General features: G+C 38.2%; 1 protein-coding gene across 2 annotated transcripts; it reads left to right on the top strand.

The window, feature by feature from the left end:
* The first annotated feature begins 19,608 nt into the window (after positions 1-19,608).
* LOC115689771 (transcription factor bHLH153-like) lies at positions 19,609-23,672 on the top strand. Of its 2 annotated transcripts, XM_030615927.2 has the most exons (6): positions 19,609-20,069; positions 21,837-21,959; positions 22,259-22,324; positions 22,504-22,569; positions 22,757-22,804; positions 23,319-23,672. In XM_030615927.2, exons 1-6 carry the CDS (start codon positions 20,061-20,063, stop codon positions 23,496-23,498), a joined length of 492 nt encoding a protein of 163 aa, XP_030471787.1. In that variant the 5' UTR covers positions 19,609-20,060; the 3' UTR covers positions 23,499-23,672. The 2 variants fall into 2 exon arrangements, with proteins under 2 accessions (XP_030471787.1, XP_056161382.1); XM_056305407.1 differs by lacking the exon at positions 22,757-22,804.
* Positions 23,673-24,984: the final 1,312 nt, after the last annotated feature.

A 24,984-nucleotide genomic window follows, 5' to 3' on the forward strand; every position in this document is an offset into this window, starting at 1 on the left:
TCTCAATTTTTTTTAAAACTTTTGTGGGACCCTTCTTTTTAGATTTTGTGTTTCGATTTCACCGAATTACACTCTCCGTTTGTCTACGTATATCCACTCGCTTTAACAGAACTTCTTTTTGTCTTAAAAAAATTCACCATCTATTAATCCAGTCTCAAATTTGCCAATGCAAACCTTCCGTTTACAAATTGCCATTAGTTGATTGACCTAACATTTCCAAGTTGGTAATAAATTCATATTCGCAAGGTAATGTGAAAATTACCTCCAAAAGGAAACCGCTCTTTGATATGAAGATCAGAGAAATTAGGGACAAGAACTATGAATTTTTGGGCGAAATGGAGCAAATTGGTTGGTTTTTTTTAGACAAAAAAAATTGCAGAGCAGATTTGGGAGTTGATCTAAAGATGGGTTTTTTTAAGGGAATGAAGCCTAACATCATGAGGATTAAAAGTTTAAATTCAATATTCCTTTACATAGTGTGTCGTACAAAAATCAAAAGATAAGATTTTAGTTATTGTCGGTTTCCTTACAAATTTAATTTCTTTATTTCTTTATCTCTTTTGTCATATTTTTCAAATGTAACTTTCATTTAATCTTTTGAATGGCTATATTAAAGCTTGAGATCATCTCTTTTTATCCATTGTATAAATTTTTCCTTAAATTGTAGTATACGAAAAATCTGTCGAACAACAAACTAATACATTAAAATTTATGAGCTTCTCTATTATCTTTTCTCGAAACAATTTCAAATGAGATGGACTTTACATAATGTCATATTCATTTTTTATTTTCTGCTGAGTAGATTTGCTTTGACGGATATGAGAAATATCGAAATAAATGGATTTGAAAAGAGTATCTAAAATTGAGAGACATGTCACTAATCACTATGCATGTTTCAGAACGCATCTGCCCCCACCATTCACCGCCCACCACCCCTTCAGCACGTCGTGCTCATGCCGCGGCTGGTGGCGGTGCCGGTGCCGGTGCAAGTGAAGGAGGAGTAGATGAGGGCTCATGTGAAGATGACTTCATGCACGACTGTCCCATGGGTCGTTTGCTTAATGCAAGTGATGATTCCCAAATCAAGGAAACAAGGTTGGTGTCAAATAAAGAAATGACTTCCAATCCAAATAGAACACTAATGCGGAAGAAGAGAGTTCGCAATGAAGAAAACTTTATGGATTAATATTTAGGGTTAATACCACGAAAAACTCTAAACTGGTACGTCTGTGATAAATTTATCCCGAACTAATTTTTTTATCATAAAAAACTCCAAATTAGTACATTTGTGATAGATTTACCCTAAACTAATTTTTTAACCACAAAAAACTCTAAACTGATTTATTTGTGACAAATTTTCTTTCCGTTAAATTGAATTAATATCATGAAAAACTATAAAATTGTACACCTGTGACAGATGGAGGGTAAAACCCCAAACCGGTACACCCGTCAACTGCCACGTGTCATCCAACTCGGAAATTTGACATTAAAATTTAACGAAAACTAATAGAGCGTAAAATTGTCACGGGTACATCATGTTTGCCTAATTGCAACTTTGATCGTGATTTTGTTGCGTTTTTTGTTTTTGGTATCTTAATTAGTAAAGTTTGAATTGCAGATGTGTTCATTGAGCCTTAGTGCGAGTAGAAGGTAAATGCATCCTAGATCCCGTCCCGTTCAGATCAAGGCATGTTGTTTGTTATGTGTTGAGCAGGAGATAAAACAAACAGGTGCATTTTGCATATAATTTTTGTTTCTATTAAACTTTGCCCTTTTGAGATAAATGATGCATCACCTGTTATGTGATCTGTGCATCCAATGTATGCACTATGGCTGTGATGTTTTCTGATGATTTGAAGATTGATGAATTCTAGTCTCCTTGTTGTATTCTATTTGCATTTGGGTTTCTTTACTGTGATTTTATCTGTATGATATGCATGATGTATTATCTATTATCTGATTTATACATCTCTTGTGCATACTATGGCTACGGCGACGCTAAGCATCCTGCTTCTTTTTCATATGGTGCGTGGATTGTTGCTTGCATATTTCTTGGCGTGTTATATATATTCTACTTTGGGAGGGGATTTAGTCTGTTTAAGTCTTGGATTATCCTTTTTTTCTACTGGATGATGTTAAGAAGCTTAGATTTCTCATGTAAGCATTTTGTAACGTGTCTTTGGGTCAGTGCATAGTAGATTTGTTGCAATATTAGCAGTTACAGCAATGCTTCCTCGGAGAGTCTGTTCTCCAGCCTTTGGAAGAGCTGTGAATCCACTCCTTCCTTATTGATTCTCATTTATCGTCATTTGTCTTTGTGTGCCACGTGCGTCTCTTCAATTGGGATCAATGGCAATCTGTACCTTGTAGCTCCAGTATCCTGTCATCATCTAATACATCCTGGTCCTAGTTCCAGTTCATTATGGGTTTAAAGAATACTCGAGCTTTTGCCGCAATTAGAGTTTAAGACACCTATCTCTCGCTATAAATCGCACAGACAACATAGGAAAGACATTACATTCACAGAGGTTTTTCGGGTAAAAAATCAAGACTCGCTTAGCTCGTGATAGCGAACCATACGAAAACTATCATCCCAAATACATCCACCCCAACTAATATGACCCTACGCCAATCAACTCTGGGCGGCAGAACGAGCCTCCCACAACTAGCAGTAGTAGGGTCGAACTTAACAGCGCGGTGACTACATACCCCGAATAGCGAACGGTATGGCTAGGATGACCGGACGAAATATACACCGCCAAAACGGCGCCCATGATCGTAAGTAAGAGAGTAGTACTGCCATAGGCGGCGGATGCAGCGGGGTCTCCCCTCAATCGCAGTGGCGGAATGAGGGGTTGCCGCCTCCAAAGCTGCGGATGCACGAAGCGCTACATCATCAGGAATAGGGTTTGCCTCAAACTGGGTGGCGATGGCGGAACGAGGGGTTTCCACCTCCAAAGCGGAACTCTAAAAAGAGGAAACATTGGTTGGGTGGATGGTCATGGGTGGATCCGACCCGATATTCAACACAAGAAGTCTCCGAAGTTGAATGAACACATTTATTAGGGGCTGAACAGTTTCAAGTTCTATACGTGTTTCACCTAAAACCTCAAACCTACTCATAATCACAGGTTCCTTATTTTTTGGAAGGTTTCAGGGTCTATCCAGGTTCTATCTGTATTGTTGATTGAACAATTATAGTGAATCATCAACTTTAACGATCACTATTTACTGCTACGATTTACTGATCACAATTTATATTTAGACACATAAAGAATATAAAACAATTGTAGTTTCTCATCGATCAAGTTCTCAGGTTTCAAATTCTACCTGAAACCGTGCTCACCCCTAGTATTTATAGTGAGAAGGTTACATTGGTTAATGGATGAGATTTTCTCCATGTGGCAATCCAGTAAACCAACGGTTGATAAGTCACCACCTGGACATATAATCAAAGGCCAGTAATGGCTTGTCACGTGTTGTGAGGACACATGCTAATGGTGAGTTGACACGTGCCTTAAGGATATAAGCTGACATCAGGGCCATTAGAAAGGGCTAGGGGTAGGCCAAATCATCCCAAACGAGCTCTGCTTTGTTCTCATTAAATCAAATTCACTAAGACATGTTAATTGAACATGGATTATCTAAAATGCTTAATCAACTCTTTAATATTTCCTTAATAGAATATTACTTGTCTAAGCCAACCTACAACAAATCCCTAAGCAATGACATCTAATATTATTTCATATGTTAAAATATCCATTTCACACACACACAATATATATATATATAACGAGTAAATTACACATCTACCTACAATATAAAAAACAACAGTCATAATCAACTATGTTCTATTTTGTAACCAAGGAAGAAATTATATTAATTTTCTAGTCTCACTTACAATCCCAAAAAAGAAAATATAGCCAGTATGTAATGTATGTATGTATGTATGTATGTGAATCAAGTGATCTGGGATAAACAAAGTTAACAAAAAAGGAAATGAACATGGTACCAATAATAATATGGGTGTCTTCTTCTCTTAAATAAGTAACATAATATGGTTGTTCAAAAGTTGCATGTCAACTGCCTCTTCTCCTTGGAGAGCATGGGTCTAGTCCAGCAGTAGCCAGATTTCTATTTTCCAAGTGCTGTATTTTTTTCACACTTGATCGTGCATTGATATTGCTTCTCCATGTTGATTGTAAACCATTGTTCATCTATTCTATGCAAATGGTGAAATCCTGTCTCGTTTGTGTGCATGGAGCGAATGCAAATTGTTCTTGGAGCTCATGTAGAATGTTCAACTCGTGCACGAAGTGTTCACTATTCAGAAAGGTGTGATAGTAGGGTTTCGAGCAAATTTGAAGACTTGGGCAAATTCCTTTGTTTTTAGTATTTCCATCAGAGAAGGATCATGCAAGACTGGGTTTTTCTTCTTCCCATGGTAAACTCTTTAGATATTATCGGATGGATAAGAAGTCAATTCCATCTTCAAAGGGTTAATCGAGCTAGTTAGGCGATTATAAGCTTCCAGTCTAAAACTCGATGGATCGCGATAATTGGCATAGTCAGGGTTCTCAAACTCGCGTTCCTCACAAAGCGAAGGTAGAATCTCCAGATCATTTATTCAAGATTATAGGTTTTCAAGAGAAGTTTAGTTTGGGCTACACGGTTCCTGTGTATTGCTAAGGCAAGTCCAAGTTGGCAGTAGATGATATAATGGGCTAAGCCCGAAAGAAATCCCATTTCATATGCACACAATCATTATATATCAGAAAGTGACATTTGATTGAATGTGACCTGGATAACTGCTAATGCAGAGACCACAACATATCTGCCATATAAGTGCCTAATTCAAGTCACAAATCTGTCTTGAAAGTTCAAAGAGACAGCCATCGACACATGGATTGATGTTATACAATCTTGCTGTGTTTCGACAGTTGTTTTCGCGACCTCAATCATTGATCTACATGCTCTCTCAAGCTTAGTTCGAGTCGACATTTTTGTCAATGAATTTGATCCGAGAGAAGCTCAGATATTGGAAAATTGTCCAGTTGGTTCGTTCTTGCATATTTGAAACCATTAAACTTCAACGGCTTTCTTCTTTCTTTAGAGGAAGAGAGCCCAACAATTCAAATCTTGGATTTCAAAATTAGGAAAAAGCGGTTGTTACATCACTATATTGCTGCTTATCCTAATTCTATGATGGTAAACTTTTCATAAGTATAGGCACGAATTGCCATTCTAAATGTGATTGCGCTAACTTCGCTTGATCTTGAAGAACCTTGACATTAGTCGATGAGCGAGAAAGGCGTCGCATTTTATTGAATCGAACAGCAATTCGAATTCAATCCTAAATGACGAAGGATTGCTTCCAAATTGCCCAAAGTCTAGTTACATCTCTCCTGTAGCCATCCCAATTAACATCCTAAGATCATCATGCTAAATTATATGTAGCTGGATGATAATCTTTGCTCGCTTCAACCCCAGGAACATTGTTCCTAACCTTGGAGGGAGGGAGAGTCCAATTATTATTTGGAACAATGATGATTTCTAGTCTTCTTGTGATTTATAGGATGATGAAAAGATAGGTGTGATCGGCTCCGTGACAAAATACACAATGATTAGGACAGAGACTTGAGGGAGGCATCTCATCAAACATCATCTACAAAATCGAAAAGAACAAAAGAGGGTAGGTTCTTTTCCTTTCGAAAAATATTTTTGCCTTGACAGCGATCTTTTAATATATTCTTTTTCTTATGAAGCTATGATCAACCATCTAAAAGACCTTACCTTGCCTTACCTTACCTTAGCTGTCCTTAAATTCTTAGTTTTTGTCAGGTTTATCTCACTAAAAACAGGTGTTGCTACCTGTAGGAGCTACAATGCTTTGTTAAATGATCGAGCGACCAGTGAAACCCTACACCCTCTTGTCCCTTTCCATTGTGCGTTTTTCTTTCGGGAAGGTCTGGAATTCCTTCTTATTTTTGACATCCTGAAGTTCTGATGAAACATTTTAAGGACATGTTCAGATCCAAAGAGAGCTACATGTTAACCTTACGAAGATTGCTGCACTATAATCAAATTAAACCTAGCAAGTATTGTAAATTTACCACTCTCAAATCACAATAACATGCCTAAAACTGTAAACATATCCTTGAGTAACTACAAATTAGACGTCATGGGAAGTAAATTTCACAATCGAGCAAAAGCTCAAAAGTAGGGACTCGGATTGAGAAGACACAAAAGAAGAATGTCATGTTAACGCGTCTGGGATGGTTCACATCTCAAGATCAACCGTAGATCAATCAATAAAACCAATGAAAATTCCGCCATGTCATTTGGCAGTTGTCATTAACATAAAAAAATTACTAAATTGATTCCCTTTCAATCAGTCATGATAGAGAAGTTGATGAGAAACTGCTCCTCAGTATTTTTTTTCCAAGCCAACATTTTATTAGAGTCAAACGACATAACGTAAAATAAATGTGGTCCGCATTGACAAAAGTATTGATTTTCGCATAAATTGGGGGGGACAAGTCCTTTCAAGATCGAAGAAATCTGAAAACCCTCAAAATAAAATTTAAAAAAAAATACCCTTTCAAAATACTTTCCTGTCTCGATCATTCAACTTCACATATTAAATGTTGGATTCCATGTTTCATGCCACAATTCACGTTGGCCCTAAATTTTCCTGAAAGCAAAGTCCATTTTGGTCAACTATATGACTGACCACCCACCTAACTTCTAACATACTCACCTATACACATGTACTTATATCATATATATTCATTTAATAAATATGAAATTAGATATTGCCCGAATGTGAAGTCGATTTACCATCAGAATCTGTCGGTCAATTGTTTTGGCTGAAGATACAGAATGATGTCAAAGGAATGTCCAATTAATATGATCATTTTATTTTTCAAGGATATAATGCATAAATAGTTTTTTTAACGTTTTTACCGTTGGTTAATTGAATCCTCAAAGTTTTATTTTAGTGAATTAAGTCCTTAACGTTAAAAAAAAAAAAAAAGAGTGCAATCAGATCTTAATTCCGCCCTAATCTCGCCGTTGGAGGGTTTCGAAGGCCGAAAATCCTATGTGTCTCCCACATGACCTTTCTTGTCATGCCACATGACCACAGGCCAAAGAGTCACTTAGGATTTCTGGGGTTGAAAATCCATTACCGTCGAGATTATGATTTGAATGCATCTTTTTTTTAAAAAAACGTTAAAAAATCTAATTCATCAAATAATATTTAAGGAATCCATCAACGAACAACCAGAACTTTAATGACTAATTCCACACTCATTTGTTTGGTGAGTTCCAACCAAAAATAATCTTTTGGCGATTGACTATACTATTGTTTTATTGTATTACTAAATTCAAATAAAAAGAAAGTATTTTGGATCGACCGTCCTTTAAATTTTTATTTTCCTATTTTGATAACACCAATCAAAAATAAAAATAAAAAAGGTCGAAGAAATAAATTATCTCCCCGACCAGTGTTGGCATGGAGGGTCCCAAAGAGAAGATAAATCCTTAATTAAGCATGCAGAAATGGACTCCACCAATCGATTAGCTGCTGTGCTATGATAATGAACCATTCGACTCATCAATAGATGTCGCTGTCTAGTCTTTGGTGTACCCTAAGAAGTTAGGACGAGTTAAATAATTTGAATGATAGCAAAAGAGAATAAGAGAGCTTCTACATGGTGTGACTTTTGCTTATGTTTATGCATTATTTGCAACATTCCGAGCCAATGACTCCTTTTTAAAACTGTTATGGTCCAACGATTCCAAATCATCATGAAGCACCGCCATCCATATTGTGACCGTCAAGTTGGATGGAGCATTAAGGAATTTTCTAGTTGGGAACTAGAGGTCATATGTTAAAATCTCATCACGATTACAAGAAATTGCTTTGGGATTAAGGGTCGAGGGTCGAAATTTGCACAAATTAAAGATCTAGACTTAATTGGTTTATAAGATTTGCATTGTGGTCATGTTTTTGGATCATTTTAAAAGATACAACTAGACGAGAAAGTAATATATAGAGAAAATGCAGTTTGGAGTTCGCCTCGTTCTCTACAAGCTAAAATGACTAGCTGTTCTTGAACCTAGTCCCTCTATTTTGAGGTGATCAAGTGAACAACTATGGCTACTAAAACAACAAACCGAGTCGCGGAGTGTGGCTAGTCTATATCACGGATGAAAACGGAATAGATTTAAGAAGGTTGATATAGTTTTAAATTTGTCCCGTTAACTTTTCGTTATTTCCCAAATCATCTCATTACAGATTTTATGATTAAACCCCAAATCCGTTTCATTGAAGTAGTCGGTAACCCAAAAAATACCCGTTACCCGCCATAGTACTATTTTAGTGAAAAATTATCTCACAGTAAGAGCTAAAATGAAAAACTTGTAAGCCCATTTTCATGTGATCAAAAGGACACTTACGTGTCATGATTAAATAGTGAATTTTTATAATTAGGGCTATTGAAAAAGTACATTAGTCGTAGAGTGAGGTTAGTCTATGTCTTCCTCCATCACAACCTCGAATCTTGAAATCAGTCAATCGGACAATCACCACACCTTAGGTCTAAAGGTTAGCAACTTTAGATTCCAGGACATCCGCGATCATCGATGTCAGACAGCCTTGAGGCTGCGCTCGAGGGTCGAGGTGATTGAAGAAAAAAAATGTACCAGAATTTGAATTTTTCCTCCACTTTCATTCTAAAAAATTTAAGATTCCATTTATTTCGCGAAAAATAAATAATTTGTAAAATATTTTCTGCAAAGCAATCGTTGGCATCACTTGAAATAATTGTTCAATGAAAAGTATTTTCATTATTAACAATAATTTATGATTAAAATTTTTTGTAGACGATATTTTTCGTCCATTCATTTTTGTAAGCGTTATAAGCGATCAATTTTATAAAAACATTTTCAAAATCATTTATTTTTCGTGGAACAAACGCACCCTAGATTCCAAATTTTCTTCGAAAGGACTAATTTAGCAAGTACCCTTTATACAAATTTGATCAGTATTATCACTTACCCCTCATTTTTTTTTCCAAATATACGAGGTTGCTTCGGTGACTTCATAGAGCTACAAACGAGGATGGAGTCCGAATTACATTCAATCGATTCAAATCCATCAAAGCTTCCATTCCGTGAGGAACTCACATTCCACGCTACATATCTAGTCAAGAAAAAGTTGGGAAAAGAAAATGGCATGAGAACTTGTTTGTTTGGTATGCGTTTCTCGGGGGAATAGATTCTCCATCTCGTCGGTGTCTCCATCCGTACCATCTCTGCCTATTAAAAACCATTCACCCGTGCGGGACAAGGGGTAGTTCCGAATTGTTTAATTAGCGTATGTATGAGAATGGTCGAGATTTGTTGAGATTTGGCTGTCGGACTTATTATTGGCTTTGTGTCGTGCCGTGCCAATTGGGTCTTCGCAAGGTTTGGATCGAGATTGGGGGATTTTATCATGCTTTGAGTTCAGAATTCCAACTCCGGACTTGAGAGTGATTTTGGTCGTCGGCAGGACGGAATCCCGCAACTGATTCCGTCAATCCAAACTCAGCCCCGCTTTTCATTCCATGCTATACAAAGTCAAGAAGAAATGGAAGAGCAAAATTAAAAGGAAAAAATGCCAAATGCAAAAAATAATAAAGATTGCACTACCTGTATATAAGTTTTTGTTACATGTGAATTGATATGAAATTATATGAGTGCAGTGGTGCTGACGTGTCACAGTAAGCAAAGGCGAGACAACGTGGCTTGTGACGAACAAAACGACGTCGTTTTTTTTAGTCTTTTTGAATCAATGACCTGTCTGTTCAATGAGAAAAGAGAGCCAGAAAAATGAGTAGTCCTAAATTGAGCTAGGTATTTTTTTTAATCGAGTTCTTTTTTGTCCAGACGGAAAAAATTTGGTGTTCCAAATCAACAATCTTTCGAGAGCCTCAGTCAGTCTTGTGGTGTGGAGAGAAAACTCAAACTTCGTTTGTTTCGCGAAAAATGAATCTTTTGTAAAATATTTTTTCTAGAATTGATCATTTGTATTGCTTGAAAATTAGTCAATATGAAAAATTAAAAATTTTCGTGGACAATGAAAGCCCTAATGAAAGTTGGCACAGATTCGTGTCTACTAAAAAAGACACTCTAAGTCTTGGAGTGCGGTTAGTCTATATCACAGATAAAAATGGAATAGGCTTGAAACGATGGATCTTGTTTCAAAGTCGTCTCGTTAACTTTTCGTTATTTCAGAAATCATCTCAAACGCATTGCAAATTTTGTAATTAAACCACAAACCCGTCTCACTAAAATAGTTGATAACCCAACGAATACCCGTTTCCCGCCATAGTACTATTTTAATAAACAAATATGTCTTAGTAACCACAAGTACTTAGTTGGCTCGTCACTTACTAAGACACTGTGCGAAGCACATGCCAACTAAGTAAGAACCCAAAAGTTCTACCTTGTCATCCCAGGCGCGCAACGCTACTATACCTGTCTATCCAGAAGTAGCTAGCTCAGAAGTAGCCAGCCGAGGCTGACGTGGAATCTACGTTCTCCACCCAAGGCCCCCTTAGTTTCCTCCCGTTGTTTGTCTTTCTAAGAGAGAGAAAATACCGAGAGAACTTATAGGTGTCTTTCTTTGAGCCTTTTAAAATCCTGCTAAGGACCAAAATATCTCACACTAAGAACTAAAATGAAAAACTTGTAAGCTTCTTGAATCTAACCCCACTATTTTCATGTGATGAAAGGGACACTTAAAGTGCCATGATTAAATAGTGGATTTTCATAATTAGGGCTATTGAAAAAGTACATTAGTGGTGAAGCGAGGTTAGTCTATATCTTCCTCCATCACAACCTCGAATCGTAGATCAGTCATTCACCTCACCTTAGGTCTAAGGTTGGCAACTTAAGATTCCAGAACATCCGTGATCATCGATGTCGAACAACCTTGAGGCTGCATTCGAGAGAAGGGGTGACTGGTCCAATTGTTAGAAAAAAAACTTGAGGCCCTCTTTATTTTACGAAAAATAAATAATTTAAAAAATATTTTCTTAAAAAATGATCGTTTGTGTCACTTGAAATAATTAGTTAACGATAAATATTTTCATTATCGACAATAATTTACATTTAAGCGTTTTCATAGACAACGGAAATATTTTTCATCTATTCATCTTTACAAGCGATCAATTTTAAGAAAGTATTTACAAAATTATTCATTTTTCGCGAAACAAACACTTTCTGAATTTCTTTCAACTTCCATCCAAATTTTCTTCAAGGAGGACTAATTTAGCAAGTACTTTATATACAAATTCGATTAGTAATATCATTCACCCCTCGTTTTTTTCCAAATATATGAGGTTGCTCCGGTGACTTCATAGAGCTAAAAACGAGGATGGAGTCCGAATTACATCCGATTGATTTAGATTCACGAATTACATTCGATTGATTTAGATCTATCTAAGCTTCCATTCCATGAAGAACTCACATTCCATGCTATGTACAGTCAAGGAAAAGTTGCCAAACAAAATTGATATGAGTACTTGTTTGTTTGGTATGCGTTTCTATAGATTTCCACCCATGCGACGACAAGGGTTGTTTCGAATTTTATAATTAGCACACGTATGAACGGTTTGAGATTTGTTGAGATCCGTTTTTTAGACTTACTATTAGTTTTGTGTCGCGCCAATCGGGTCCTTGCAAGGTGTGGAACGAGTTTGGGGGATTTCTCAATGCTTGAGTTCAGAATTCCAGCTTCAGACATGAGAATGAATAATTGATTGGTCGTCGGCAGGATTGGAATCCGCAGCTGATTCCGTTCAATCCAAACTCAGCCCCGCTTTTCGTACCATGCCATACAAAGTCAAGAACAAATGGAAGAGCAAAATTAAAGGAAAAAAATGCCAAATGCAAGAAAAAAAAAACGAAAAAATTTGCACTACCTTGCGCAGCGAAATATCTCGACTTTTCACACTATAAAAGAATGCATGGAATTTTAATTGGGCGACAAAAATGCCAGCATTTAAGTTTTCGTTACATGTGAGTTGATATGAAATTTTACGAGGACAACAGCGACAACATGTCATAGTAAGCAAAGACAAAACGATATCGTTTTTGTGACGTCGCTTGTTGCAAAGGGTATGACGTCATATATTATTCTTTTTGAATCAATGACCCGTCTATTCAATGAGAAAAGAGAGCCGAAAAAAATTGAGGAGTTCCGAATCGACGGTGTTTGAGCGCCTTAGTCAATCTTATGGTTTGGAGAGAAAATTCAAGCTCTGTTTGTTTCGCGGAAAATAGATTTTCTAGAAAATTTTGTTTTAAATTTGATCGCTTGTATATCGCTTGAAATAATTAGTTAATGAAAGATATTTTTATTATCGACAATAATTCATATTTAAATATTTTTGTGGACGATGAAAGTCTTAATGAAAGAGGGCACAAATTCATGTAGTTCGGGTAGACCTGTCAAAATGACCCAACGCATATTTGATATGAGCTGAATAGTTATATGAATTATATTCAGTAAATTTTTCATAAATGAGTTTAGAATGGTAAAACCCAAAAGTAATACAGGTACCAAATGAATTTATAACTTATTTAAACCCAACCTATCTCTATAATTCTCTCTCGCCCTCATTCGATTTCGCGCTCGCACGCTCGCTTTGCGCTCTTGCCTCAGTTTGGATACGAGTTTTCTTAGATTTGATTAAACATGGAAGTATTTTTAGCAATATAGGTTGGGTCGGATTGGGTATGGATCGCCAAATTTTCATTACATGAAAACGTGTCAAAATAGACTAAGGGTGCGCATGACAATCATTCTCATGCTCCGGAACTATTTCTACTCGAAATGATTCTTTTTTATTCTAGGAAACAATTTCGAGCATTTGAAGGCGTTTGGTAAGCATGTCCAAAATTTCTATTCCCGGGATGAAAAGAACGTAAATACGTTTGGTAACTACACAAAATTTTTTTTTATTAATAATATTTTAAATTGTTTAATATTTTTTTTTTTTTTTTTGTTTCTACCCTTCCCTTCTTTGGCCATGGCCGGCCGTCGGTCGCGACGGCGAGGTCGGCTTAGCCATGGGTCGAGACGGCGAGGTCGGCCTCGCCGTGGGTCGCTACGGCGATGCTCGGCCTCGCCCGATCTGGGCGAGGCCGACCTCGCCATGATTGACGGCGAGTCGCCTCGCCTAGGCGACGAGGGTCCAGCCCTCACCCTCGCCAGCGAGGCCCGTGATGCCCTCGTCGGCCCTGGGCTATGGCCGGTCGCCGGCGACCAGCCACAACCCAGGGAAGAACAACACAAAGAAGAAAAGAAAAAGAAGAAAAAGAACTCATTCTCAAAATTGTGTAGAAACAAGAAGCAACTTTTTTTACTTCTTGTTTCTCTTCCAAAACTCAAGCTTCGGGCATAAATTTTTGCAAAAATGTGTCCGGAAATAAAAGTTTACCAAACGCATTTCTGTTCCCAAACTATTTCTGAAAACAAAAGAACAGAAATTTTTATCGTTTGGCACGTTATCAAACGGGCCCTAAATGAGTTAATTTAGATCGGATCATTTTCGATTCGACCCGATTCATTTGTTCGACGAGGTCATCACGGCGAAGAAGGAAAAAAAAACACAATTCCCGCCCCCACATGGCCAGAAATATTGGATACATAGCGAGGCCTTGTCCGTTTGCGAGAAGGGGGGGGTGTGGTGAGGTGTACGGTAAAGCGTAGGCTATGGTCACTTCAAAACCCCGAAAGAAAAAAATAAAAAAAAAAAACAAATTAAAAAAAAAAAACAAAGAAAAGCAGGAGTTTCACCAAAAGCGCAGCAAGGCAGAGGAGAGACAGCAGACAAGACCAGGAAGGAAAGAAGCAGAACGCAGACGCAGACGCAGACGCAGATGAAAAGGGAAAACCGCGTGGGTCCCACCCCTCCCCCCTTCGGACCGAATCCTCTCTGTCTCTCGTGTGGACTTCTGGGCGCACGGTCGCTGTACGCTGCGTGGGACCCTCGCACCCCCCCCCTTCCCCTCTCTCCCCGCCGCACTCGCCGTCCGCCCCCGCGTGGGCCCCACTCGCCTCCCTCGCGCCGCCCCGTGTCGGCCGTGACGCTCTCTCCCGGCCGGTGAGGGAGCGCGTGGCTTCCTGGAGCGGAGCGATGGTAGCGATGGAGGGAAAAGGGAAAGAAAAAATTGAGGATCGAGAAGAAGAAGACGGGCCCCACCTGATTGCGGTGGCTCCCTTCCGGCTCGAGAGCGATATTCCCGCCAAATCGAGGAGGACCGCTTTCCCGAATACCGCGACAAAAAGCCGGTGGCGACCGGGGGTTGGGTTCGTGTCGCGAGCGGGATTTCTAATAAAAGGGCTTAATTTTTTTTTTTCCTGGATGCTGCGATGACTAAGTGCGGCATATCTAATGATGGCTGCGTTGGATTCGCTTTTTTGGGAAAATGTGTTTAATTCACCGTAATATAAAAGTTCATCGTAAAGCAACTTGGGATTAGATAGTGTTCGGATTAAAAAAAAAATCATTTTTTTATTTAAAAAATGTAAAAAGAAATTCAAAATCCTTCACGGTAGAAGACGTCGGCAAGCCACATCTAGCGCCAGCATCCGTCATCTAAGGTCGTGCGACCTCAAGCGATCCCGACCGCCGTCGTGGGTCACGCCCCGGTGACCTCGGTGTCGCGCGGCCCCGACCTCCCCAAGCCGAGGTCGCGTAACCATTAAGGACTATAGACCGACCTTGCGCAACTCTCGATAGAGCTTCTTCACTAGCGATCTACATGGAGAAGATGAGCAGTTCTTACGGGGTAAAACCAGAAAAAGAAAAAAAAAATGGTGAGGGTAGTTTTGAAAGGAAAAAATATATATTAATCCTAAGAAATGGCTTTCCGAAAATGTTGAAAGACTAGCCCCTTGAACTTTCGGCTTTGCTAACGCTAGCATTTGGCCAAATGGGTCCCAAAAAAATTTACCAAAAAACCCAAATTTCCCTCGAGAAGATTTGGAGGCCCTTGGGAAAGGCAAACTAAACACAAGCGATAAGCGAGTTCACGGCTGTTAGCATTTTGGTGGAGTTGCTCTGACGAGCTCGTTGGCATCAAACCTTCAAATCGTAAATGATGCAAAGTAATTATGACTTAAATCGAATATTGTGTAGCAGATATATAAAACTTATGATTAACATGACTAACGCTCGAGGGTTGCCTTTCCCTACCCTTTTACTGTTGAAAAATCCCTTGACGATTCATGTTAAATCTTTGTGTTCATATCATTTATTCGTGTCATTTGCATCTCTGTAATGTGAGTAATGCGATATAAACGATACAACTGGATTTTCGAAGTGGTTTTAGCAATTTTGTCTTAGAAATCTAGTGATGAAAGGAATATCATGTGGAAAATGTCCGAAGGCAAAATTGGTTACCTGTTCACAAACTGGTCGAAAGCTAAAGCCGCTCTGCTCATGATGGCTGGCGGGGCGAAAGTAGTTATTATGTTGAATCGAGACACATGCCTGTCTCCTTCAGGATGGTGCGATAACCCAATTGATGGGAGATACAAACTAGTCGATAAGAACAGGAATTCCACGATACAAGTCATTAGATCGAAAGCAAAGGTTAACCGAATGCGCTGCACGGTTCCATGACCAAGGCCAATTCCCGAACTGTGACAATTGGTATCAAAGCAGGGTTTACGAATTGTACGTGTGGATGCGATCCATTACCGTGTTTTGATAGAAGTCAAAATCCTTCACGGGTTTGAGATGGAAGATGTGTTTTTGTTGGGCAAGCATAGGCCATTCATGTAAAGCCTAGGGAGAGCTAGTAATTGCGCGGTACGCGAGAAAGCGACGACGAGCGATGCATTTTGTTGGGCGAGCATCTGCCATCCATGTAAGAGCTGAGGATAGGCGGTGATGGTTAGGGGGAATGCAGAGTAGAATCTACAAGACGGGTTCCAGAGCAAAACCTGGAATTGAACCAGTTTTGAATAGGTTTACTCATAACTCTAAGTATGCTCTTTTACATCTTTTAAAAAAAAACAAAATATATCCGTCGAAATTGACTATGTTTGGCATATCATCCTCCAGCATTCATTTTTTAAACATATTGTGTATATAATAAAATGAAACGAGAAAAAAAAAAGCCAGGATTGATTCCTAAGTTGGACCTTGGAGTTGGCCAATTTAGTTCTAGAGTTGGTTTTCATTCCCCAAAAAATTGGGAACTGACTCTAACATGGTAAATTCTAGATTCCATATATGTAACTCATTCACCTTGAAATCGATCACCCTTAAATGAAATAGACGTATTTTGTTGAAAATAACGAAAAGACTATCATTTTGTCCCTCGAAAAGTCATGTATCGAGCACGCGTTGAAGGAAAAACGGATGAGAAGTAAAGGCATGTCGGATCTGAATTAAAAAAATCGAAAGGATGTCAAAATTTTAAGGACAACAAATGGCTACTGACCAAAGAATGGTCAAAGGACTAAATTGGGATAAAGACTAAGGACCAAAAGTGAAATTCCTAAAAGTTTATGCAATGAAAGTTTAAGTTCCTTAAAATTGAACTAATTTTCTGTGCATGGACTTGATGTTAACCGTTTGAGATCGACCAAAATGCATATTGAAGTTATCGATTTACCTCGAATTATAATTTTTATGGTTCCTATTTGATTTGGATTAAGATTTTTGGTTAAGACGATTCGATTTGGAAGTTTTCAACTTGGGTTAAGAATGCTCCCCAAATATAATTGAGAGGGCCCTTGCTTAATTGGCCATATTTAGAGAAAGGAGAGCTTTTAATGATTTAGACATCGAGGTTGTCTGAGTCGACGAGATGACAAGAATTTAGCACTTTGAAACCCTTAAGATTTTAATTTGATCATATTTGACCGAAAAAAAAATTAATAGTTAGGTTTGGATGGTTGGTAAGGCCATTGATGGGTCCGCAAAGGTGAGCTAACTCCAAAAATTCGTCCTCAATTCGAATTTCAGGATGCGACTGGCCTGCATGAAGTTGTAAGCGCAACTTGTAGCTGATCAAACCATACGGCCCTCCTCGAACATTTCAAGCTACAGTCTCGAAATCTGGGCTTTGTTTATTACAATAAAATTCTGGAAAGTAATTTGGTTTGGTTCAAATCCGTTCGAGCCAAAGATTATGTTTTTCTCCAAAATAAGCAATTGTTAATTATCAGTTTTCAAAAATCACAACATGATATCGGTAAAATATTGGCAAGAAAATTTGTGTGCTTCATTTAAAGAAACGAAATTCTCACACCTCGGCTAGACCCGTCAAACATGTGAGTCAGATAGGGTCGAGTCGAAAAATGGTCCGATCCATTTAATTCGTTTTGACCCATTTCTATACAATACAAATATGTTGACACATCCCGATAAAAAATTTTAAAAAAAAATCTGGTGATCCATACTGACCCAATCCATATTTAAAATACTTTCATATTTAAACCAAATCTAATAAAACTCATATCTAAATTGATGTGAGAGCACAAAGTGAGCAAGCGCAAGATCAAGTGAGAGCGAGAAAGAGTGAAGATGAGTCATAGAGTTGGGTTGGATTTAAATAAGATATGAACCCATTTAACACCCATATTATTTCGAGTTTTATCGTTCTAAACCCATTTGCGACCCGTTCACTCCGTATAACTAAAACATATAACAACCCAGCTCATTAAATATGGGTTAAGAAATGAGTTTATGACCCATTTTTACAGATTTAACCTCGGCCTTAAGATAGCACAACTTTTAATCGATGTGGAGTTATAGGGACTATAAGTACAATCGAAAAATTTCATCCAAGATCGACAGCACGGCGTTGGAAGATGTTTAAGGCCATTTTTGGTATCAGAAATCCATCTTTTGATATGTTTCGAGTATTCTTTTCCAATTTGATTCCCAATACCACATTATACCAGCCCCTGTAATTTTTTATCACTGATTTCATATTGGGTATGAATTTGTTAAAATTTACAAGTAATTTTTAAACAAGTTTTCTTTTTTAAAAAATCATAGGCCTCGAGGATTATTAGTTTTTTTTAAAAGAAAAAAATATGAACTCTCCTAATGGGCATGTAGTATTTTTAATGACTTTATTTTTATCATTTAAAATACTAGCACTTGGGTTTAGTTCCTTATGAGGCCCTATAGTCTTGGTAATGACCGATCTATATTTGACCAAGTCGTAGGGATGAACTTAGTTAATTGCACAAAAATTTGACTTAGAGATCTTACAATAAAACAGTTACCAACAGTTGGATTTTTTTTTTTCCGAAATTTTAAAAAGTTGTGAATGCGACTTCCATTTCTAGACACATCTAAAGAAAAAGGAAAATATCATTATGAATCCTTATGGGATAATTACACAAATTGACCATAAACTTTGGCCCAATATGCAATGTCGTCCTTGAACCTTTATAGTTTGCTCAATATAGTTCATGAACTTTATTTAAGTGTGTAATGTGGTCCATCAACTTTTGATTTGTTTCCAAACTATGCTACTTGTGACATATTTACCCAACAATACTTTGGTTCATGGGCATTTTCATCTTTTTTCCTTTTTCTGTTTTTTTTTTCTTTTCTTCTCTCTTCCCTTCGCTGGCCATGGCGGAGGGAAGCCGGCATTAGGCGAGGGTCACCCTCGCCAAATCCGGCGAGGGCAACCCTTGCCCGACGCTGGCGAGGGACGCTCGACGTTGGCGAGGGTCGCCCTCGCCGGCTTCCCTCCGCCATGGCCGACAAAGGGAAGAGAGAAGAAAAGAAAAAGAAAAAAAGGAAAAAGATGAAAATGTACCATTGTCAGCAAATGTGTCACAAGTAGTATCGTTTGGGATTTTTCGTATCACAAAAAAAAATTTGGGGTAAAATTGTCACAAGTGGCATTGTTTGAGGTTTTTCGTGTCACAAAAAAAATTAGAGTAAATTTATTACAAGTGACATAGTTTTGAGATTTTTGGTGGTATTTTTTCTTTTTTTATGTGTCACTAGCAGGCCAAACTTTTGTCACACTAATACAAAAGTTTGGGGTATTAGCGTCATGTGAGCATGGTTTAGGAGTTTTTTTATACAAAAGAAATTTGAAATATCGGTGTTACAGTGGATATATTTCGGGCGTTTTTGGAGGTACGAAAAAAAAATATAAATAAGAGAAAAGAAGTAGTAGCACTTAATAAATGAACCGCATAGATCACGGCAACCGAAGAACCAAGCTACTGTTTTTACGAAGAAAGGAAACAAGAGAAGCCAAGGCTCTCATGTCACTATCAAGATGTGTTGAAAAAGAATGACATCAAACAGAAGATAACTGCTTCTTTGCATGGTTGTAAATTAGCTGTCAAATTCTTGTTTTATTTCACTAAAGAAACTATATAATCAGCAACATATGGAACACATCAATGTCATCCTCCTCATTATTTTAATAACAAAATTTAAAGAATGGTAAAATAAAAGGCTCTACCCCAAAGAAAAGTTGACAAAAAAAATCAAAATAAAATAATGGTTGTCGACTGATTTATACTAACTTCAGGACCTTATATCAGTCTCTCCTCCTTAACCCCTCTCCCTGTCCCTCTCTCTTTCCTCTCTCCCTCTTTTCAACACCTGCTTTTCTCTCTCCGCGTGTCTGTTTTCTCTTGCTGCAGTTCAGTGGCTTCGCCCGTTCAGCGTTTCTGGCCCTTGGGCTGCTCGAATCTTGGCATCGGTTTCGTAAAGTTTTCATCTTGACAGCTCTCGAGCTGACGAGTTTGCATTAGAAAACAAGAACCCGTTTTTAAGAGAGCCAGAGAGAAGGCAGTGAGGCCGCTGACCGCGAGTTTTGAGTCCGCGTTGAGTTTTGAGTTCCATGCGCTTCTGGGTTCATCAAAACAGGACTCTTCTTGAAGTCTTGAGCTGTTTTCACTCTCTCTTCAAGTCAGAATTCCTTGGAATTGACTAAAGACTGTATCTTGGCGGTGCAGTTTTAAGAGGGGGATTTCTTGCTCGCCTTAGAATGCGGTGTACATGTTCTTGGTAAGTTCTTGTAATGTCTGGCATAAGTTCTTTTTATGTTACTGGCTGTTGCTTCTTCTATCACGGAGTTTGTGAACTTGTTGAATGGAGGAGAGAAAAGCATGGGGTTATCACTTTCTCATGTTCCTCTATCAATTTGCCCAAAGAAAAGCCGCAAAATAGTTTGACCTTGGAAATGGAGGAGATTGTTCTTCTTTAGGATAGTTGCTTTTCTTGACTTTGGATGCTGTTGTTTTTCGCTTGTATCCTAACCCTGAAGCATAAAAAATTGTTTGTGCCCTGTTTTTTAATGCTCTACTTATACCATATTGAGTGGTTGCAGAAGATGAAAAAATGCTTCAGATGCATGGAATGAGCTTGGCGATCTAGAAACATCAGATAGTATAAATAATTCAAATCTTGGACACTTTCTGTTACACCGACTCAATGCATCGTTTGGTTGCTTTATTTGCTGATGAAAATTCATCGAATCACCAGAGAGGCATTATTTTATCAAGCTTATACGTTCACCGGTGATCTTGAGCATGATATTGAAGCTTCAACTAGCTTTTGCGGAGATGATTGGGGTCTTTGCATTTATTTAAAGTAACCTTGTCTGTTTGAAAGGTCACTGGTATATAATTGTCAATGACATGGTACTGAATAGACTTGTTAAAATATTGTTTTAGGTAAACCTATATTATCATGTTGTGGAGGATGGACCGGTGGATTGTCTTCTGGGAAAAACAATGCACATACTATAGAAAATGATATCATTGTCCATGCCCTTAACAATTTGTTTATTGTTTGCATGGTGTCGTGTGCAGTTTATCCAAATCCATGATTATTTAAGACAGCAAGAATGCCTTTTAAAATACTCCATCGGGTTTTGAGTTTTTGTACTCTAGCTTGGGTTTACGATAGGAACAATCCTATTGGATGGTCAACCGCAATTTCGTATTTTGGATGTGTTGTCTCTGCATTTTGTCAACCGCGTTGATGTCATGCCTGAGTAAAGTAGTAAACAAACCTTTGTGGTGCTGCCTGATAATATTGGAAAAAAGTGGATGAACCTCACATAGAAAGAGGCACTTGAGCTTCCCAATGTCCTTTAGAAGCATAGTGTGTAGATCTTTTTAAAAGCCAGATTTAGGCATTTCGGTATCGTTTTTTAACTTCTTTACTTAACCAGGACAAATTGTTTTCGTTAGAACCTAGAACTTTATGGGACACGTTAAAGAATATCATGACTCTTCAGAACTGATGATGTGAATAAATATGGTCTTGAATTGATTTGCAATTTAGGCTGAGAATAGATGCAGAGTGAATGCTTGAGATGCCATGGAAGCCTCTCTGAATAAGCAGCACTTTTCTGAGGCAGTGATAAGTGATTGATCTGTCTCTGGTTATGAGGAAAAGGTCCTGCTAATTGAATTACTTGTAGGGAAAACTTGTCAGTGGTCACAAAGACATCCAAATCAACATCCAACCTGATATTATTAAGGTACATGAGTATACATCATCAAAATGAAGAAGATATTTTGAATAATGCAATATGTTTGGTAGGATATACAATGGCTTCCATAATTTGATGAAAGAAAAGCGACAACCAGTTTTCACAATCATGATCTCTGCTTCGAGATATTCCCCTTCATACAGTTGCTTCTCCATTTGATCAATAACGTGTCGTGTCCATGTTGGAATCAAATTGTCATCAAAAGCTGTACTTTGTGGATTCTTATCATCTTATGTGGAAATGCTTATATACATTTCTGTGCTTTGTATCAGGGAGAGAAAAGGTTAAGGGAAAAGATGATGGAACAAAAAAGGAGTCCATGCAGTGTTGACCACAGCACTATCACCTCCCTTATATCCAAGCGTCACAAGGGTGGCTTATCCATTTCAAACAAGGTTTCTTCATTCTCTCCCTCCCCCCTCTTAGATTCCATTGAAATAGCGTTTGCATCTTCTAATGTATGTCGGGCCAACAAAAAAAAAATCTAATGGATGGTTTACTATTTGGAATGTCTTGGTTCCTTTACTTATCATACTTGATAGAAGATAAATTGGCATTACTAACACTTTCCTTCGTCTAGTTTGTTACTCATGGAAGTCGTTGCACCCTTTTATTTTCACGGCCATATGATGAATTAGATGAATGATCCTGACTCCGCCTCTTTATCTTTCTTATCTGCTCCTTCTGCTAATAGGAAAGGAAAGAGAAGCTCGGGGAAAAGATTGTTCAACTGCAACAGCTTGTTTCACCATATGGGAAGGTACATGAATAAACTGATATAAATATGATCCCTTTATTTTCATCTTTTAGGCCTAGGAGGTTTTTGAAAGCCCGTTAGTTAACTTCTCAATTTAAGATCAATAAGCTGGTGCCTATGCTACTGGCGTCTATGTCACCACTTGTAACGATTTTTTTCTTCCTGTAATTATCTTATTTCAGACAGATACAGCTTCAGTACTGTCGGAGGCTTCTGAATACATACAATTCCTCCATGAGCAAGTTAAGGTTCGGCCTTCTCTGGCTACATATGCACATTGCAAATTAGTAGCGTACTATTAGATTAGATGGCGTATTCTTCTTATGCTTGTATAGGTTCAATTTGACAGGTTCCTTCAAGTCAGTGATCTCAATAAGATCTCTTAGCTTTTTTGGCCGAATTTTTAATCTTGAACATAATGTTTTGGCTTTCTAGGTATTGAGCGCGCCATACCTTCAAACTATGCCAGCGACTATGATGCAGGTTAGTGGACCATGAGGGACTTTGGAAAGACAGCATTTAGTTCTCGGATTTTCTCCTTTAGCAAGTTTCTTATTTTTATTTTGGGAGACAAAACACCTCGTGTTGACATTGATGTTCTGTACCGAAGCCGTAAATGTGATTGATATACAACTAGTTTCATGCATATCATGTCTTTTGGTTCATGGGGTGTTTCTATGGTTCCCTGGAAACATGAATTGCTGAAAATCGAAAGTTTTTCGGTTGCCAATTTTGGGGAAGTATTGCATCTTCTCCACGTTATCTAACTTGACCACAAAATTTAAGGAAATAGTGATCTTTATAGCTTGCTTTATAAAATTTGCAATTATACCTCAAAAAACAGTGAGGGGCTCCCATGGCTTAGCTCCGCCAACAAATGACGGTTGAAAATTTTTGGGACTGGACGTTCATCTATACATTCTTGTCAGATGTTGTCACGTTGCTTTGATCCTTTGAAAAATATAGATAGTCTGAATTCTTTTTCCTTCTTCCGCAGGAAGCGGAGCTGTATAGTCTGCGAAGCAGAGGTCTGTGCCTTGTCCCTATCTCATGCACTGCTGGATTTGCTAGCACCAACGGTGCCGACATATGGGCTCCGATTAAAACTACTTCCCCGAGACTTGAAAATCAATCGCGCACTTCCAGCGAAGGCTCATCCTTCAGCCAGCTAATGTAAACATGATCGCGCAAGAGGCGTGGACGTGGTGACCGCCTGGTTTCTCAGTAGCGTCAGTCATTCTGCTATTTATATATGTATACTTGAAAAAAGCTTGAGTAGCACATCTTGGGAAGATATGATGAAAGTAATGGTTCTGAAAAGTTTTGAATATATGAACCGCTTCTTTGACCATGTTGCTTTAGACCTCGTATGCCGAATTGCTTCTCAAATTATTTTAGTTCCCTTCTCACCTTCTGCTGCCGAGCTCGGGCGTGACGGAATGGTTCTCCTGTGTTTGTGTTGCTACTTGCTAGTCTTGCATGGTTACACATTTAACCTCACGCTCTGTCGCCAGCAGGCGTGCGGCTCTGTTGGCAAGGTGGGGAGGGTCCCGGGATGTGAGCTGAGTTTGAACCCAGTACTAGCAAAAAAAAACAGGGGATAAGTGCATTAGAAGTCTTAAAACCTGTTACGTGTAATTGAATCATAAAACTTTTTAAAAGTGCAATTAATTTCTAAAACGTGTCATAAAAGTGCACGAGTCTTAAAGTTTTCAAAAAGTGAGATTAAATTTTATAACTTGTCAAATTGATCCAATCAAGTCTTTCTATTGATGGTACTTTTTAAAAGTTTTAAGACCCGAATGTACTTTCGTGACAAGTTTTAGGATTTGATTACATTTTTTGAAAATTTTAGGATTCAGATTGCATTTTGGTGACAAGTTTTAGGATTTTTTAGTACACTAATCCAAAAAAAAAGAAGAAGGGAAGAAACAACTTCACATTCTGTTTATTAACTTGAGCTTTTGGTTTTTGGGTAGCATCAAAGTAGTGTGATTAATGTGTTTGAATTGCTCGGCCTCTTGTCGAACTCCCTTAAAGTAGTGATTGATGTGTTTGAATTGCTCGGCCTCTTATCAAACTCCCTTAAATTTAGAGCATATGTCGATTTGCACGTGATAGAGAATGCTAAAATGGCAGAGAATAGTTTTAGAGCGGGATGTGCAGGTGTATGCTTACAATTCTCCAATGATGGCGGGCTCGACTAGCCCAAAGTCCACATATGTGGGAGAGAGTACGTCATGAGCAACATCTCTCCATTTTTTTTTGGTTCAAAAGCGACATCTCTCCATGATTAAGCTGCATATGTTGAAGCCTTGGGCTGGAAGTGTAAAAGATGTTGTCTATGCTCATTTTGGGAATTTTTGTGATGGTCAATCAATCACAATGATCAGAAGGCATGGAAGCAGAGATATTTGGTGCATCTCGTAGGTCAAATGATGCAATGCAATTCAATCCTTTCCTTAGCTACTAAGCCAGTACCATGCTTGGTTGATTCTGATATATTTCTAAAATCAAATGATTAAATATGGAGTCTCGTTAAAAATTGCCCTTGGAGCACTGATTAAACAACTAAACGAGAGATTTTTTTCAATTTTCGAAGTATTGGCTTTGTATATCAACTGTAAAGTTCAAACCTTAGTGTTTGCTCGTGCCTCAAAGCA

Source organism: Syzygium oleosum, unplaced genomic scaffold (assembly GCF_021117445.2).
Source record: "Syzygium oleosum isolate NSW1041296 unplaced genomic scaffold, Sole_v2.1 Sole_v2.37, whole genome shotgun sequence".
In the NCBI taxonomy this organism is placed as follows: Eukaryota; Viridiplantae; Streptophyta; class Magnoliopsida; order Myrtales; family Myrtaceae; genus Syzygium; species Syzygium oleosum.

Bases quoted from the DNA above. Each gene is read 5' to 3' on its own strand.
- LOC115689771 (XM_030615927.2), top strand. The intron at 22,570-22,756 runs GTTCGGCCTTCT...TTGGCTTTCTAG, and splicing joins TCCTCCATGAGCAAGTTAAG to GTATTGAGCGCGCCATACCT. The intron at 22,805-23,318 runs GTTAGTGGACCA...CTTCTTCCGCAG, and splicing joins TGCCAGCGACTATGATGCAG to GAAGCGGAGCTGTATAGTCT.